General features: G+C 45.6%; 1 protein-coding gene across 2 annotated transcripts in view; it reads left to right on the forward strand.

The window, feature by feature from the left end:
• LOC144947352 (leucine-rich repeats and immunoglobulin-like domains protein 3) overlaps positions 1-15,014 on the forward strand; it is a 114,217-nt gene that overhangs the window by 24,033 nt on the left and 75,170 nt on the right. For both annotated transcript variants that reach the window (XM_078876625.1, XM_078876626.1), the window contains exons 2-3: positions 3,895-3,969; positions 11,281-11,355. In XM_078876625.1, coding sequence (XP_078732751.1) covers positions 3,895-3,969; positions 11,281-11,355 — 150 coding nt within the window. The remainder of the gene's footprint in view (positions 1-3,894; positions 3,970-11,280; positions 11,356-15,014) is intronic.

A 15,014-nucleotide genomic window follows, 5' to 3' on the forward strand; every position in this document is an offset into this window, starting at 1 on the left:
GGCTTCGCTCATCCTTGTAAGCGGCGGGGTAACGGGGCCCTCTGGAGCGAACGTTTTGAGCCAATCGGCCCGCTTCCGTTGGCGGGTGTCGCCTCTGTATGTGTGTGCGCGTTGAACTTCTTTCGCGCATCGTACGTAGCCAACCGTGCTAATCGGAGGTTGCTTTACCGCCGCGATGTAGGTTTGAGTTGCGAACGGGGAGGATCGATTTAAACGCCCCCGTGGCCTCGGCCGGCTATTCGTCCACGGGATCTTTTAAGTTTGACGATTGTCCCGATCCGTGGAGCTTGTCCAGCGCATGCTTTCTCACGTGCAGAGCGGTTCGAGAATTGCGTTCGTGGAACTTAATCGCATAGCGCCATCAAGTCTGGGATGCTGATGAGCAATCACAGCGGCAGCCAAAACAGCCACGTCGATGTTTGCCGACGATCATCTTTTCGTTGGTATTTTTGCCAAATTATTAATTGCCCTTGACTTTGCAAACTGATTGAGCACCTAAGCTCACAGGTGGGATTTTTTTTCTCCATTTCTCTTCACATCTAGAGACAATATCATTGTTTTACACCACGATCGAGCCAACGGAACGTTTGTTCGGAGCACCTGACTTGGCGATTCGATGGGTCGTATCAGAGCAGACCTCCGCGGAGTCTTTGCCTTGCGCGCCGGCAAAACAGCAGGGCCCTGAAGAAAGAGGCTCGCTGCACGATTCACGATGGACCTGCGAACGCTTTTGTAAAAAGAAAAAAAACGGCTGGAAATTCTCGGGCTGTGAATAATTTGTCGGGGAGCGTACGCCATCTCCGTTTGTTCAATCGGATTTATGCCGCTGCCACGCCGTTTGTTTCCATGCTGGTGTGAAGCCGGGGGAGTCCGATGTCCCAAACGGCACGCGTCAATCGCGACCCGGCTTTCCTTGACCCGAACCCAATGGTCGCCGCGCCGTCACACGTCCGCGCTCGTTTCAACGCGGGTCCCGCGTCGATTGGTACGGCGGTGCTCGGAGGATGCGAAAAACTGAAAATGTTGACAAGTAAAAACAGTACAATAGAACAACACATATACCCCCCCCCCCCGCCTGCCTCTGATGAGTCCGGTTTGCCAGATATCATCCAAGCCCCTGGTAATGCGATCCAGAACGTCAGGATGTTGCAATGTAAGGAGAGGATGTGGAATAATTTTTTATTTATTATTAAAGAACACACACAACGCGTTTATTTTGTTTAACCGGCTGCGAACTCAAGAGAGCAGGATAGTCACATTTGCGAGAGCGTCTTGCCGATGATTGCTGGGCATCGTCCCAACTGAGTGATTTGTGGTTTCATTTGACAAGTTGGCTCCCTGATGCCGCCACACAGTGGCCTAACTCTTGCGAATGGCATCAGGGGATCTGGAGTATTATCACTGTGTAACACGATTTTTCTACTCTTTGGTTCTTTAGGTAAAGTCACGTAAGTATAAAATTAAAGAAAACACTTTTTAATAAAAACAATTTATTTTGGATTACTTTTTTATTTAAAAAATGTATTTTAAAAAGTTATTTTATTTTATACCTACGTGACTTTACCGAAAGAACCAAAGAGTATGGAACATTGCAGTCACAAAAACTTAAGATCTAAACCCGATTTTTGTTCCTGGGTAGTAAATGTTATTTCCTAATTGCTTAGTTCAGAAAATGTATAATATTCCCCACAAACTTTGCTTCTGTGTCCAGGACTTTACGTGAAGGAATGACACAAATGCACACCACTTTTTCTCATTGAAAATAGGTACATTTCAAAATATCACTGTCCTGGTCACAAAAGCAATGTTTGTGGGAAATAATAGCCATTTTCTGTACTTTTGAGGCATAAGCAATTAGGAAATAACACTTACTACCCAGGAACAAAATAAAACAATTTTTTTGTTCCACAGTCTTCTGATTATGATGCAGCCATGTAATGTATGCATGTACATAGCCAACCATGCTAATTGAACATCCAAAAGCACTTCTAAATAAATCAGTTTGTCAATCTAGACGATGATTTAAAAGTGCATAGCTCCAGTGGCTTCCTAATATCGAACGGAAGAGCGTTCCAGACGGCCGCAGAAGCCCATTTGCAACTCGCGGCGAACGGAGCGCTAACGCTAGGCCGTGTGCCTGCCAGGTAGTAAAAACATTGTAATGAAACTGGCATATCCAGGATTATGTAATTGTGTTATGTCATTTTTCCGGTTTGTTATTGTTCCCCTAAAAATCAACGTCTAGTTTTTTTTGTTGTACCTTCCAAATAAAACAAAAAGGCAAAATTAAAGGAGTCTTGGTCGCAGGGATATTGCGCCGTGCATTTCCAAAGTTGACTTCTTTAAAGGAAACTCGCCCGCCTCCCACGCGAACGAAACGTTTCCGTGGAGTTTAACTCCGCCGTGCCGCGGCCGACAATGTGCTCGAAGGCCTGCGAATAATTAAAGAGCCGTTAGCCGCCTGATAGATTAGATCGAGTTCCTGTGCGAATGGACTTTTGAGTGCATTTTTCCCAGGAAAGGTACAAGCACTTTGTGACTTGAAAGGTACAATCTGTTCCTCATACAACTGCCACACATGGCTACTATCACGTGGACCAAGCGTAGGGATTTTTTTGTTGTTGTGGGGCCGCGTTTTTTCATTTTTCATTTCTCGACGATCTTTGCCGTTATCCTCAGCTGTGCTCCGGCGTTAACGGCAAACACGCACTCCTGGTTGTCGTTCAACTAATTAGAACATCCCCTTGGGGAAATCACAGTCCGTCCGCGTAGCACATTCAAGTTATCTACTAAAAGACTGACCTAGACATCCCCGCAGAGTTCTGAAAGAAGGGAAACCCAATCCCCGAGTCGCCATTAACAATGCATTATTATTTAAATATAGCAACGTTCATTCCATTTGTCAAATGTCGCCTCTGCAAGGTTATATACTCCGCGTCGGCAGTGAGTTGTTTCTCAGCGTGCGTGTTGCGTACTGCTGCTATTACTCCACACAACGAGCGCAGCGTGTGTATGCAAGTGCACATCGTGTGTGTGTGTGCAACGGTGGCTTAGCGAGTGGTCCGTGCACATTTCAGCAATTCCAGCAGCGCAAGTTAAGATTCCTTCCTGGCCAAGCACACCCTTGTCCGTCACTATTATCATTATTAAAATCTGGACATTACACCGCTCTTAGGTTGACTCGGCCCAAACATGATCACCTGGTAAGGTTTTCGACCACCAGCACTGAGGATTTACACAAAGGCAGCCTGGCCTGAATGGACCTCCGTGTGCAGCTGTGACCTGAAATTGGCGGCAGGGCGTTGCAGCCGTAACACCCATGACTCACAGCAAGAAGGGCCTGGGTTCGACTCCTGACTCAGGCCCCTTTCTGCGTGTGCAGTTTGTATTCTCTCCCCCATGTTCTGCATGGGTATCCTCCGGGTTCTCTGCTTTCATCCCATAGGTAAAACATAATACTCGTGCAATGTTACTGGCATTGGCCAAGACATCTCAATTTATGAAAAATTACCCACAAATTACTCTCCAGTAATTGGTATCACAAGGAGCAACCATAGCCCCGCAAATGCAAATGCTTGGCAGGACCCTCCTGAAAAAGACAGTCCTGAGACTCGATGAGGCTTCCTTGGGTAAGCAAGCGAAATGATAAATAGTCATGAAACGCTGCTCACTAAAAACGTCTGTGATGAAAAAAGAGCTCCATAGCTTATCGGATTTCTCCACAGACAAATACAGATTCTGATCAAGATTCCGAACGACACTTGCCACAGGCAGCCCCCCGTATGGAAGGGCTACACAGAGGATCTTTGTCTTCGCAGCGCGTGGATTTGTCGAGCAGTGTCACGGATACCTCGCTCTTTTTTCTCGCTCATGCATGATTAATTCTCTTCACAGAGATTTGAGCAACAATCAACTGGAGGACATTGATGCCAGCGCTATGATGAGCCGCCTGCTAAACCTGAAGGAAGTGTAAGTATTTGCTCCGTGTCCGCCGACAACTCGGCCATCGTGTGCGGTTCGCACGCACGTACAGCGTGGGGGGAAACGTTACAACGCGTGGCGCTTTCTCCCTGCGCGCACACGCCCTCGCGCATTGGCCTTCTCGCGAATGGTTGCTGTAGGAAAACGGCACGGAGAGCAATCGTGAATGTGAAATATTGTTAACGTAACAAAAAAAAGTCAAAATTCTGTTACCTTATTTTGCATTCATGCATCCGTACAATGCGTGGCTTTATTTTAAGTTACATAATTGTTAGCGCTTTAATTATGATTAATTTTGCGTTTTTTTTTTTCAGAATACATTGGAAAATCTTTACATTCGGACATTATGCTCAAGTGTTGGAACCATCGTCAATACTGATGTTTTCCCCACGTTAATTAAACACGAAGCTAGTGCCAAATAACGTCATACGGCCCGTGATGAATGTTGATTGCCCCAAACACACCCAAAATTAACGACACCTTTGTGAGTAGGTTCAACGTTGCTGTAGGAACAGCCGATTATTTTTTTTTTCTTCTTCTTTTTAAATCAAGGCGTGCAACATTTCAACGCAAATATGTATTTGGTAACCGAGGACTGTAAATCAGTGTTTGGTTGCAGGAATGTTGCATCTGTATGGCCTTATATATTGGCACGAATGTGCGCTATTTTATTTTTTAAATATTTTTTTTCATAAAAAAATATCAAAACAAATGTCACAAGTCTAAAATAATATCAATGCACCATTGCCTCCCACGCCTGCATGAAGGTTTTTCTTTTCTCTACACGGCTCTGAAATTCTGAAATCAATGTGCCAGCCGCCGGCCGGCCGGCGGGGCGAGTGTTATATTGACCAGTTGTTTGAAAAGAAGTTCGCAGGCTGCCCCGTAGCTGTAAAGCGTCGTTGGAGACCTGCCTGCCAACAACGAGCAAAACAATGGTGGGGTTTTTACCTTCGAAACGGTGGGAGGGGGGGGGAGAAACAACGGAGGCTCTGTGTCACTGCCAGTGCCGATGTTTACCTCCGGTGGTGAATGCATTTTCGTATTGTGTACCTAATGGGGCATATTAATTATTGGTTGTCTGCCTAGTCTGCTTGAAAATGCCGTGCGAGCAGCTGAATGGGTTTAATGAATTGATCTTCTTAGGTTTTTTCGGTAAAGTCACGTAGAAAGTAAAATAAAATAAAAACAAAAATCACGACGTTTTGTTTTTATTTTATTTTACTTTCTACGTGACTTTACCGAAAAAACCTAAGAAGATGATTCCTTGCAGTCACGAAAGCTTCAAATCTATAATTAATGAATTGACTTTTCAGCCTATGGTTATAGTAGTGTAGCGATGTGTTTATTCACGCTGCTTCTAACTCCCGCCTTTGTATCGCTTTTTTTCTTCTTTCTTAAATTCACTCGAGTATATTTCGCTTGTGCGGGTCAGAGTTGTGACAGGAGATTAATACATTTCCAAGTCGGGGCTCTTGCTGTGCCAGAAAGCAGCCTCCCCAAAAGATGGCTTAGGAAGTAATTTCAGTCGGCCTCTTTATCCACTCTCTATGTGCCTACGTTGAACTTCTTTCGCACCGTACGTAGCCAACCGCGCTAATCGGAGGTGCGGGGGAAGGACAACAAACTTAACACAAACAGCTAGTTCCAAATAAATGAGTTTTCAATATCGATGATTTAAAAGTGCACAGCTCCAGTGGCTTCCTAATATCGGAAGGAGGAGCATTCCAGACGGCCGCAGAAGCGCATCTGAAAGCGAGCGATTGCGTTGACCGTCTTTGTCCAGTGGCTAGCCAATAGCCGCTCCAAAGATGGCCGGAGTTTGCGTGCTGGTTTACGGAAAAATGTTCATCGCATGTAATTAAAACCAAACGTATACATTTTCAGAGCTAACATAAGCTGCGTTAAGTGAAAAAAAAAAATCACATTTAATATAATGAGTTTTTTTTTTTGTCCAGTGATGGATCGACTTGGCCGAGACCTTAAATTCTCTACACTTGAGAACTTGGTTTAATCTTCTTGGTTCTTTCGGTAAAGTCACATAGAAGGGAAGTAATAAAATAATATAAATAAAACATAATAAAATAATTCTCACGACGTTTCGGCCACAACGCAAGCAGCCGTCATCAGGTGAAAACCAGGTCTGTCGGGGCGACAGCGTCTTTACCGAAAGAACCAAGAAGATGAATCCCTGCAGTCACGAAAGCTTTAAATCGAAATTTAACTTGGTTTAATCACCGGGCGGCTGAATCCCAGATTCCGTCCCAGGATTTTGTGAGCGCTGGCTCAGTGCAACGGTCTAACCCTCTGAGCCGCCTTGTCCTTCCCACTGATTTTACACAAATCTATTCAGGGTTAAATCTCGGGATAGATTCGCAAAGCTTGACATCCACTTCAATCGTCAAGGCTTAATTGCAGCCTTCACCAGTCAAGTGTCCAATGCCATTGACCTGAGGCATTGCCTGTTGTCCCGGTCGAAGGATGAGGTTTTCATTACGGGTTCTTTTTTTTCCACATCGAGTAACTTGTCCGCCTCGAGTTAACTTGTGCTGCTCACGCACCACCCTTGCAGGAGGAACGAGAGGGAGAGAGAGTGAAGAAAAGAACACTCCACAAGCTACGCTTTTGTGCTGGCCACCAACCCAGACATGCCCTTGTCCCTGTTTGTCACGTGATACAATAATACGACCCTCATCTATATTGCATTCCTGCCATGTTACAACCCAAGCCACATTACAGCCTTGCTCGTGTGGGAGGCTGCGCACAGACTCGCGTCTTGATTCAATAAGCCCGAACTCCTACTGCCGATGAATAGGATCACTGTGAATAGCCGCAGTAATGCACGCGACTGACTGCGTGTCCCGGATATCGATATAAGCACTGCATGTACGCACACCGGCGCTACCTCCAGGAACTGATACTATTTTTGTTGGAGAAGGTCAGAGGGCAGAGACCTTGAAGCTATTCGAGGCTTTCCCATATCGCAGGCACGCCACCTTGCCAAGCCATGCATGAGATTTTACTTTTTAGCGTTCAAAATTGAATAAGCTCTTATACATTTGACTTCGTCATCAAAAGGGAGTAGCCTCAAGCTCTGTTTAGGGTTTGAAATTAGTTGATTAATTCTCATTCGTGGTATATATTATCTGTGTTGTTTAACTTTTGACCACCGTATTTGTCATGATTGGACTTTACCTTTACCGTAATGATGATTGCTATTGGCTTTTATCATGGCTTGTCGGAATTCTTTCTATATTGTGAGCATAGACGTCTTTACTGCTACTATTATTCTTGTTTTTGACTGCATTTCTCTCAGATTTTATCTGTACTAGTGAGTCTAGTTTTTTTCTTTTCTTTTTAACATACAGCACTTGGATATATTTTGATATGAGAGGCGCTTTTTAAAATAAAGGTAATTGCTATTATTACACCATCACTTACCGAATAATTATCTCAAACACCGGGTGCTTTGGTGCCTCCATATATACTGTGTGGGAGGCACATGGTGCAATAAACGATGATCGCCATTGTCAGCGATCATCTGCCCATGGCGTTGCCATCCCTCAAGGCTTTACGATCCCACAATCCATATTGTACATCCTGCTCAAGCACGATGCCGGTCTCCTCGCTCCATCTCCACGCTGGACGTCAATCTTGGGTGCGTTGGTTTCTCCGTCACTTTTGCATTCCTGCGCAATTACTCGGCCCGAATTCGAGTTTCAAGTAAAACATTTTATTTTGCTCGACCCCCAGGTGAGAAGTCGAGCAACCAAGGACAGCAGAGATTTCATACGCGGTCACAAAAATGGCAAAAAAAAAACAAAAAATCTAATAAAATTACAAACAGTGAAGTGAATCGGAACGAAAATTAAATATAAAAAATAACAATAGGTTGTCTATCCTTTCTTAACACCTGATGTATTGCCAGAAAGGGTAAAACCTATTCTTATTTTTCATACTTTGACGCTGTAAAAAATGCCAGCATCAAGGAAAAATAATTGGCACCGACCCTGTCCAGAGATGTGTCCTGCCCAAGTCAACATTATTATTTTTTATTATTATTTTTATTATTATATTTTAAACTTGTCAACATGGGTGTCTCTAATTGTGGCTTTGGTCCCTGACCTACAAGTGCCTCTGCTGAGTTATCAAAGCAGCTGCCACCAACGTTACCGTGGTGACGTTGCTCTGCCCGCGACGACTGAGGAAAAAGTTTTCTACTTTTGTAAAAACAAAACAAACAAATAAACATCCCCCCCCCCCCAGAATGCGACTGTTATTGACCAAATACCTGGACATTACTCAATTGGGATTGCGCGCAGCAGCAGCAGCAGCATCCGCCCCCTTACCACGAAAACTTGGCAGGACCCTCCTGAACAAAGAGGCTTGAGACTCGGTGAGCCTTTCCAGGGTTAACAAAGAAACGTAAAACAAAAGCGATGGTCATAGGCGGAGTTTGGGGGGTGGGGTCGGGGGGGGCAGAGGGGGTTCACTTTGTCCCTCACATTAGGAATCGTGGGTACATATAATACATTGATTTCTAATCTTCATTGTAAACTACTAAAACAAAAATAATAAATGTGTCCAGTTTGGGGGGGAGGGGGTGGCATTGCCCCCCGTGCCCCCCCCCCCACTCCAAACTCCGCCAATGAAAACGGCCCTTTATTTTCTATCTCTCTATAAAACCTGCGGTGTGATGTCTAACGACGGAGCCTCTCCATCTTCCTCGATCTTCAGCTTCTCTCAAACGGGAACTCCGGTGCGACCGCTCGCCTCGTCCCTCCGCCTGATCCCTTTCCTTCCTCATCCATCTCTCCGTGCAATTCTCATTTCTTCAGAAATCAGTTTCGACTTCTCTCCAGCTTGTGACCCTCTTAGATATGTCCCACATACACCTCCTGCCTTCACACCTCGAATTCTTATGGATTCTTTACTTCCCTATCGGCACATTTTTCAGCTCTAGACGTATCGCACCAGCGTTGTCTTTCCGTTCTTCCGTAACACCCACGTGTCAAACACATCTAGTTTTTGTTGCGGGCAAGCGAATTTAATTCAACCGCATCATGAGTCAACTCTATTCCACTCCGTGTCTGCCATGTGCATGCTGTACGTAATTATCCATTTCCATTTGTCATAGATTACAATATTATTCGTCGGTTAACATACAAACTTCAAACAAACAACTTGCACAGGTCTGGCTGGTTTGCACTGAGGCATACCACTTGACTGGCAGGTGACTGACAAATTGCAAACGTCACAACTTCAAGTGGCCCGTCAGTGGCCTACTCGTGACAATTATTCCTGCACGGATCACAAAGCGAAGGCCACTGTATGGGATATCAACATCTGTATGCAGCAACTGGTCCCTGTCATGGGAACGTGGAGTTTCCACTGCTAGCTCGTTGCCGCTGACGGTGACACTTTGACTTTAATAACTGCGCGAAGGATTCGTATCGTGAAACTATTTTTTAAAAAATGCACGTTTATACGCTTAAATCTTCGCACTTCACGGCGAGACTGCGTGATTTGAGTCCGTTTTGTTGGGTGATGCCGATGCTGATGCCGCCGCTGCTGCGTTGGCAATGGGTGCACAAGCACACGTAACAAAAAAACACACAAATATACACAATAGGCAACGTTTCAGGTAATGGCCCTTCTTCAGGTAATGGATTTATTTGCTTTGAAGAACGGTCATTGCCCCGAAACGTTGCCTGTCATACATATATATCTTTTTTTCCTTTTAAGGAAATGTTATTGATGAATGTGTTGAGTTTTATAATCCTCATCCATCCCCCTTTATTGTTATGTTCTCTGCGGTGATGTAGAGGCTCACGTGGTTGGTGCCCGTGACCTGGGAGGTACCAAATTCAATTCCCAGCCAAAGTGGGAATCCCATCTATTTAATAAGTGGGGGAGCGGTGGCATACTGATTCACAACGCTGCGCTACGAACCCAATGACCTGAGTTTGATTTCCAGCCAGGGCTAAAACTAAAAACTAAACTTTTTATTTTTAACCAGGTAAGGCCCACTGAGCTATATAGCTATTTTTTTCAGAAGCAACCTGGCTATCGCAAATGATAGCCAAACGAAGTGCCTTACCACATGGAAATTTATAGCAGCCAAATACTCTGAACGCATGTTGATTCTAAACCGGGGTACCCGGGACGAAAATCCACGCGACCACGGGGAGAACATGCAAACTCAAAATATTCAGGCGTCAGGGTCGGGATCGAACCCACGACCTCCTGTATACCAAGCGAGGTAGTTAACATTTCGCCACCGCAACGCCCCTAACATCACTGGCAACTGACCTCTGCTCCGGCCCTGCTCCTAACCCTATTTACCAACCTGTACTGACCAGCATGGTGAAGTATGGTCAAACAACCCCAATGGCTGACCCGACATTGATCTAGAAGTGCGTTGACCCAACCGAAGAGCTGTAACTAAAATAAATAAATGTGCTCCCAGTAAAAATGGGAATGTCCTTAAACCGGCTGGCTGACAGTTTGCTTGTGGTGGGGTGATGTGTGGGTTTCCACACCTATTCCAGTCTGTTTGGACAGTGGTAATATAGGCTAAGGGTCCCTTGAAAGGTAAAGGCCCCTTGACTGCGGGAGCCTCAAGTGCTGTTTGCAGGTCATACCTCTGCCTTTCACTTGTTTTACCTCAGTAAACGAGCAGCGTCTTTGTAGATAAGGGTTCGATTGCTTTATTGTGGCAATAGACCGACAGCAGTAGAACACTGTTTCCTAATTTTAGCCGGGGAGGCCGTGTCTAGTAATACTAATAATAATCTCAACGTGTAACACAGCACAGCGTTCGTTCATTCTCAAGGCGAGAGAATGATTCGGTGGTGTGAGGAGGAACCACTGCCAAAGGGTGGAAAGGCAGCAGCTGGGCAGTCAGCCGACGCCTCCGTTTAGCACGGTTGGCTACGTACGGTGCGAAAGAAGTTCAACATACATGCATACACACACTGCAATACATCCTCGCTGCCCCACCCTCAAGCTCTGTTGTCCTTTATACATTAAGGTGTTTCGGCCAATTTATGAGTGTTTGCCACCGATCAGCACGGTTGGCTACGTACGGTGCGAAAGAAGTTCCACATACACGCGTACATGTGGGAAGAAACTGGAGCAACGGGGGGGGGATGGGAAACACCTATCTGTACTGTTGGTGGGTTTTTTAAATTGAACTTTGTGTGATGTCATTCTTTGCAATGCAATATTTGAACGTGTTTTTGTCCTGCTGTATGATGCGCGTTAATGTATCTCTCTCTTCTCCCGTGTCGTCTTTAGGAAAGTGGCTCACAATGAACTCACAGAAATAGCAAGCTTTGGAAAATCATCTGAAAACATCACCGTCTTATCCTTGTAAGTAAAGATAAGGTTTCGGAATGTAATTAAACAGTACAAACTTGCAGAATGGAATTTAATGCAGTAACAGCATTTGCAACTGTATCCCATTTTTAAGCCATGGATGCTACCCGTATGCTGTCAGATTTATCCATCTTCGAGACACATTCAACAAAAAATAAGCACGGATTTCTTTTGGGGGGTGATGGATTGCATTTTTTTCGCTGGCATATGTTAACTACCTCGCCTGGTGTGCAGAAAGTATTGAGTTCGATCCCGACCCTGACACCTGCTGCTGTATATTTGGAGTTTGGATGTTCTCCCCGTGGTCACGTGGATTTTTCTCCGGGTGCTCCTGTTATTTCCTTCCACATTTAGCTACACCGCGCGTTAAGAATATTTGCCCACTGTGCAATATCTCACAGTGGGCTTTACCTGGTGAAATACAAAATATTTAATAGTTTTTTGTAGGTACTTTAAATATTGTGATGTTTACTCGTGTGTGTGTTTACTTGTTGTCAATGGGAGTAAAAAATCTTTCCTATCGTTTATCTTGACGTGCCATTTTTGCGAGTTCCATGTTCATGGTATAATTACAAACAAAATTTTTGTGCAATGAAATTCGCGTTGTGCGCAATGTATGTGCGTTACACACACGCGCAGCTGCGTCACATCAATTGCAATTACTGTGTTGGTACCAACAGATCTCCCCTAGGTCAACTCAGGCGAAAGGGAATAATGAACTTTGTGTATTAATGCCGCCATTTAAAGAACGCAAAGGCAATGGACTATTTCCCCTTTCATGAGGCGTTAAGGATATAATCGGCCGCTCGCTAATAATCCTGGCCTCGCAGAAAAAAAGCTCACCACGTCAAACAAAGTGGACCTTTGTCTTTGCGTCTGAGCACGCGTGTTCCTGGGCCGCCTTTGCATGTGTGTGGTTTCCACATGGTTACACATGTCCGTGCGTGTATCAGCTGTGCATGCTTTCACATGTCTGTCAGTGTATGCATTGGCATGCGCAAGTGTCTACACACGAATGCGTGCGCGTGCGTTAAGGGGAGCGGTGGTGTAGCAGTTAGCGCGCTGCGCTATGAACCTGGCGACCCGGGTTCGATTCCCGCTCACGGCCAACACCGGTGACGATTATTTGAACCGGTCCTGGGCCTCCCCTAGGTCGACTCAGCCTCAATGAGTACCTGGTGCGGTGCGTAAACATCACCACTGGGGAGACAAAGGCGGTCGGGCGTGGTGCTGGCCACCCATCCCCCCGTGCCGGCCTTCATCGGTGCTCGCTAACAGCACTTGCCCCAACAGTCTGTTAAGGCTATATGGGGGATCTTTGTCTTTGTGTTCCGTGCTTGAGTACCCTTATGTGTATAAGTAAGTGCCTGCCAGATTGTAGCACTTAATCCACCAGCTTCACAAACATTCCCTACCTTTTTGTTGCTCCATCTCAGCTAATCTGCAACCTACATAGCTTAAGCAGCCCTGCTGTTTAACCGTGAATACCTCGTCGCAATCATCAGCACTCCTCTCTTCCTTTTATAGTAATTTCTTCTGAATACATCTTAGAATAGCATTCATGAGAATTCGTGATATCGGACGATTTTTTGCTGTTTTAAATATATATTGTGATTTGTTCCTATATAAATCCGTTGCCAAATAGATGTTTTCTTGCATGCACCGGCTAAATTGACCTTCGATGTCACTGTAACTCGCAGCTTCCACACGTGAAATCGCCATGCATGTGCAATAAGTAAAAATCCACTACAGCTTATTCCTTTGTGCCAGGCTTACCAGTGGAAAGCACGGACAACGATGGCATGCGATAGCCGTAGGCCACGTGATGAGATCCTAATCTTACGCCGTCACTATGACCACTGTGTAAGCAAATCGGAGGTGTTGTAACCTAGCTGTGCACTTGAGCGTGGTCGTTCTTAAGTCGTGAAGCAAACATGGCATTGTAAATAAATAATCACGTTTCTCCTTTAAAGAAACTCTGCCCGCCATGCCGAGCTTGTCATCTACCCGGCGGTTTGGACCTCGACATGGCGCGTGAGATCGGGTTAAAAAAAAAATTGACGTGCAAATCCTTTGGGTTGAATTCAGGGCCTTTTTTTTTCCTGTCAAGATATAAGCACGGACCCGCAAGATCTGTTTGGAACCTCTGCCGCATCGATCGGGTCAAAGAAACGTCTCGCGAGATAAGGGATGTACAGTATGATCACGTTGCAAACTTGACACTGTGAACATCTGTTCACCCATTGACCAAGAGTCTTGACTCTTTTAAGCTTTAACCGAAACGTCACTGCAACTGCTCCCTCACGCCACCGCAGGCAGAAGGGCCTCCACTCGAGGGAGCTCCACAGAATCTCTCTCTCGACGATAAGTCATTTTGGCCTACTCTTCCACTGTGGCCAGACATTTCGATAAAAAAAGGATCAATAGTGCCCACACTTTACCCTGCCACTTGCGACCGGCCAATCACCTTTAACTGTGGGGCGTTCCCATGAACACTGCTGGGTTAGACGTAGTCGGGCCAATTTGAAAAACCGTAGCTTATTGTTTTAAAACTGCCGACGCAGCGAGCCCATGTGTTACACCACGACGGGATCCCTTGAACTGTAACGATGAAGACAGAGTGAACATTGTTTAACCCCTCTTTGTTAATCGCAGTCCACATTTTCACAGGGGGTGGGCAGATATCAGAGAGTGGGCACTAACTTTGATGGGTAGCGAAAGAAAATGCGACAAATTCCGTTTGTTGTATTGCACTTCTGCGCTCCCACTTATATTCTACCCACCTCCAAGCTACACTGACCGGCATGCTGAAGTACGGTCATATCACCCGGGGGGGGGGGGGGGGGGGGGTGGTGGTGGGCAGAGGCCCTCAATTTGCAGTGGACTGACAAAGGGCTGTACATGTGCACATTGATGTGACGGCGTGCATTTGGCAACTTGCGTGGTTTAAAATGCGTACCCTTATTGGTTTCAACGGAGTCCCCGGGGCGTCGTGTTGACTTTACGTTGAGCGTAGTTTGGGTTCATCGCCTCGTTTCACGAACTGTGGGAGAGGAAAAGTTTACAACCCTAATGGGTGGTGGAAATCCAACTTTCTCTTTGAATTGCGACGTGTGCTGGTGAATTCATTGTAATCTCTGTACACTGCTTAACAACATTTTATACGTAAAACCCCACCAGCCGTTTTCTGTACACGGCTGGATGAAAGTGCCTCCCATTCTTGAAGGCCAACAATGTCCTCTCGCCTCTTTTAACAACTGCAGTCATATTTGGCGGTCCGTGCGCTCCAATTTCATCACTCCCATGGCGCGCGAGCTGGCAGCCCTTCCAGAACTGCTGTAAAAGCTCATCGGCATAAAAGTTTCGGGTTTTGGATATGGATTCAAGGATTCTTTTGTGGGTTATTGTTGTCGTTTGCCAGTCCTGTGTTGTGGGATTGTGGCTTTTAAAAATCCCCTTTTGTTATGTCCACACAGCAGCCATTCACGTGCCAGGGACCACAGGCTGCCGTTTTCTGAACCGCCCGGGACGAAGCTATTTTTAATATTCTAAGTGGTGATGTTTATGAAAACAAACTTTGACAAAAAAACACACACACGCACAGCAATAAAAGCGAGGCCATCGGCTTCGTGCATTTGTTTAAAGTGGCCTCT

This window comes from Lampetra fluviatilis, chromosome 44, assembly GCF_964198595.1.
Source record: "Lampetra fluviatilis chromosome 44, kcLamFluv1.1, whole genome shotgun sequence".
Taxonomy (NCBI): Eukaryota; Metazoa; Chordata; class Hyperoartia; order Petromyzontiformes; family Petromyzontidae; genus Lampetra; species Lampetra fluviatilis.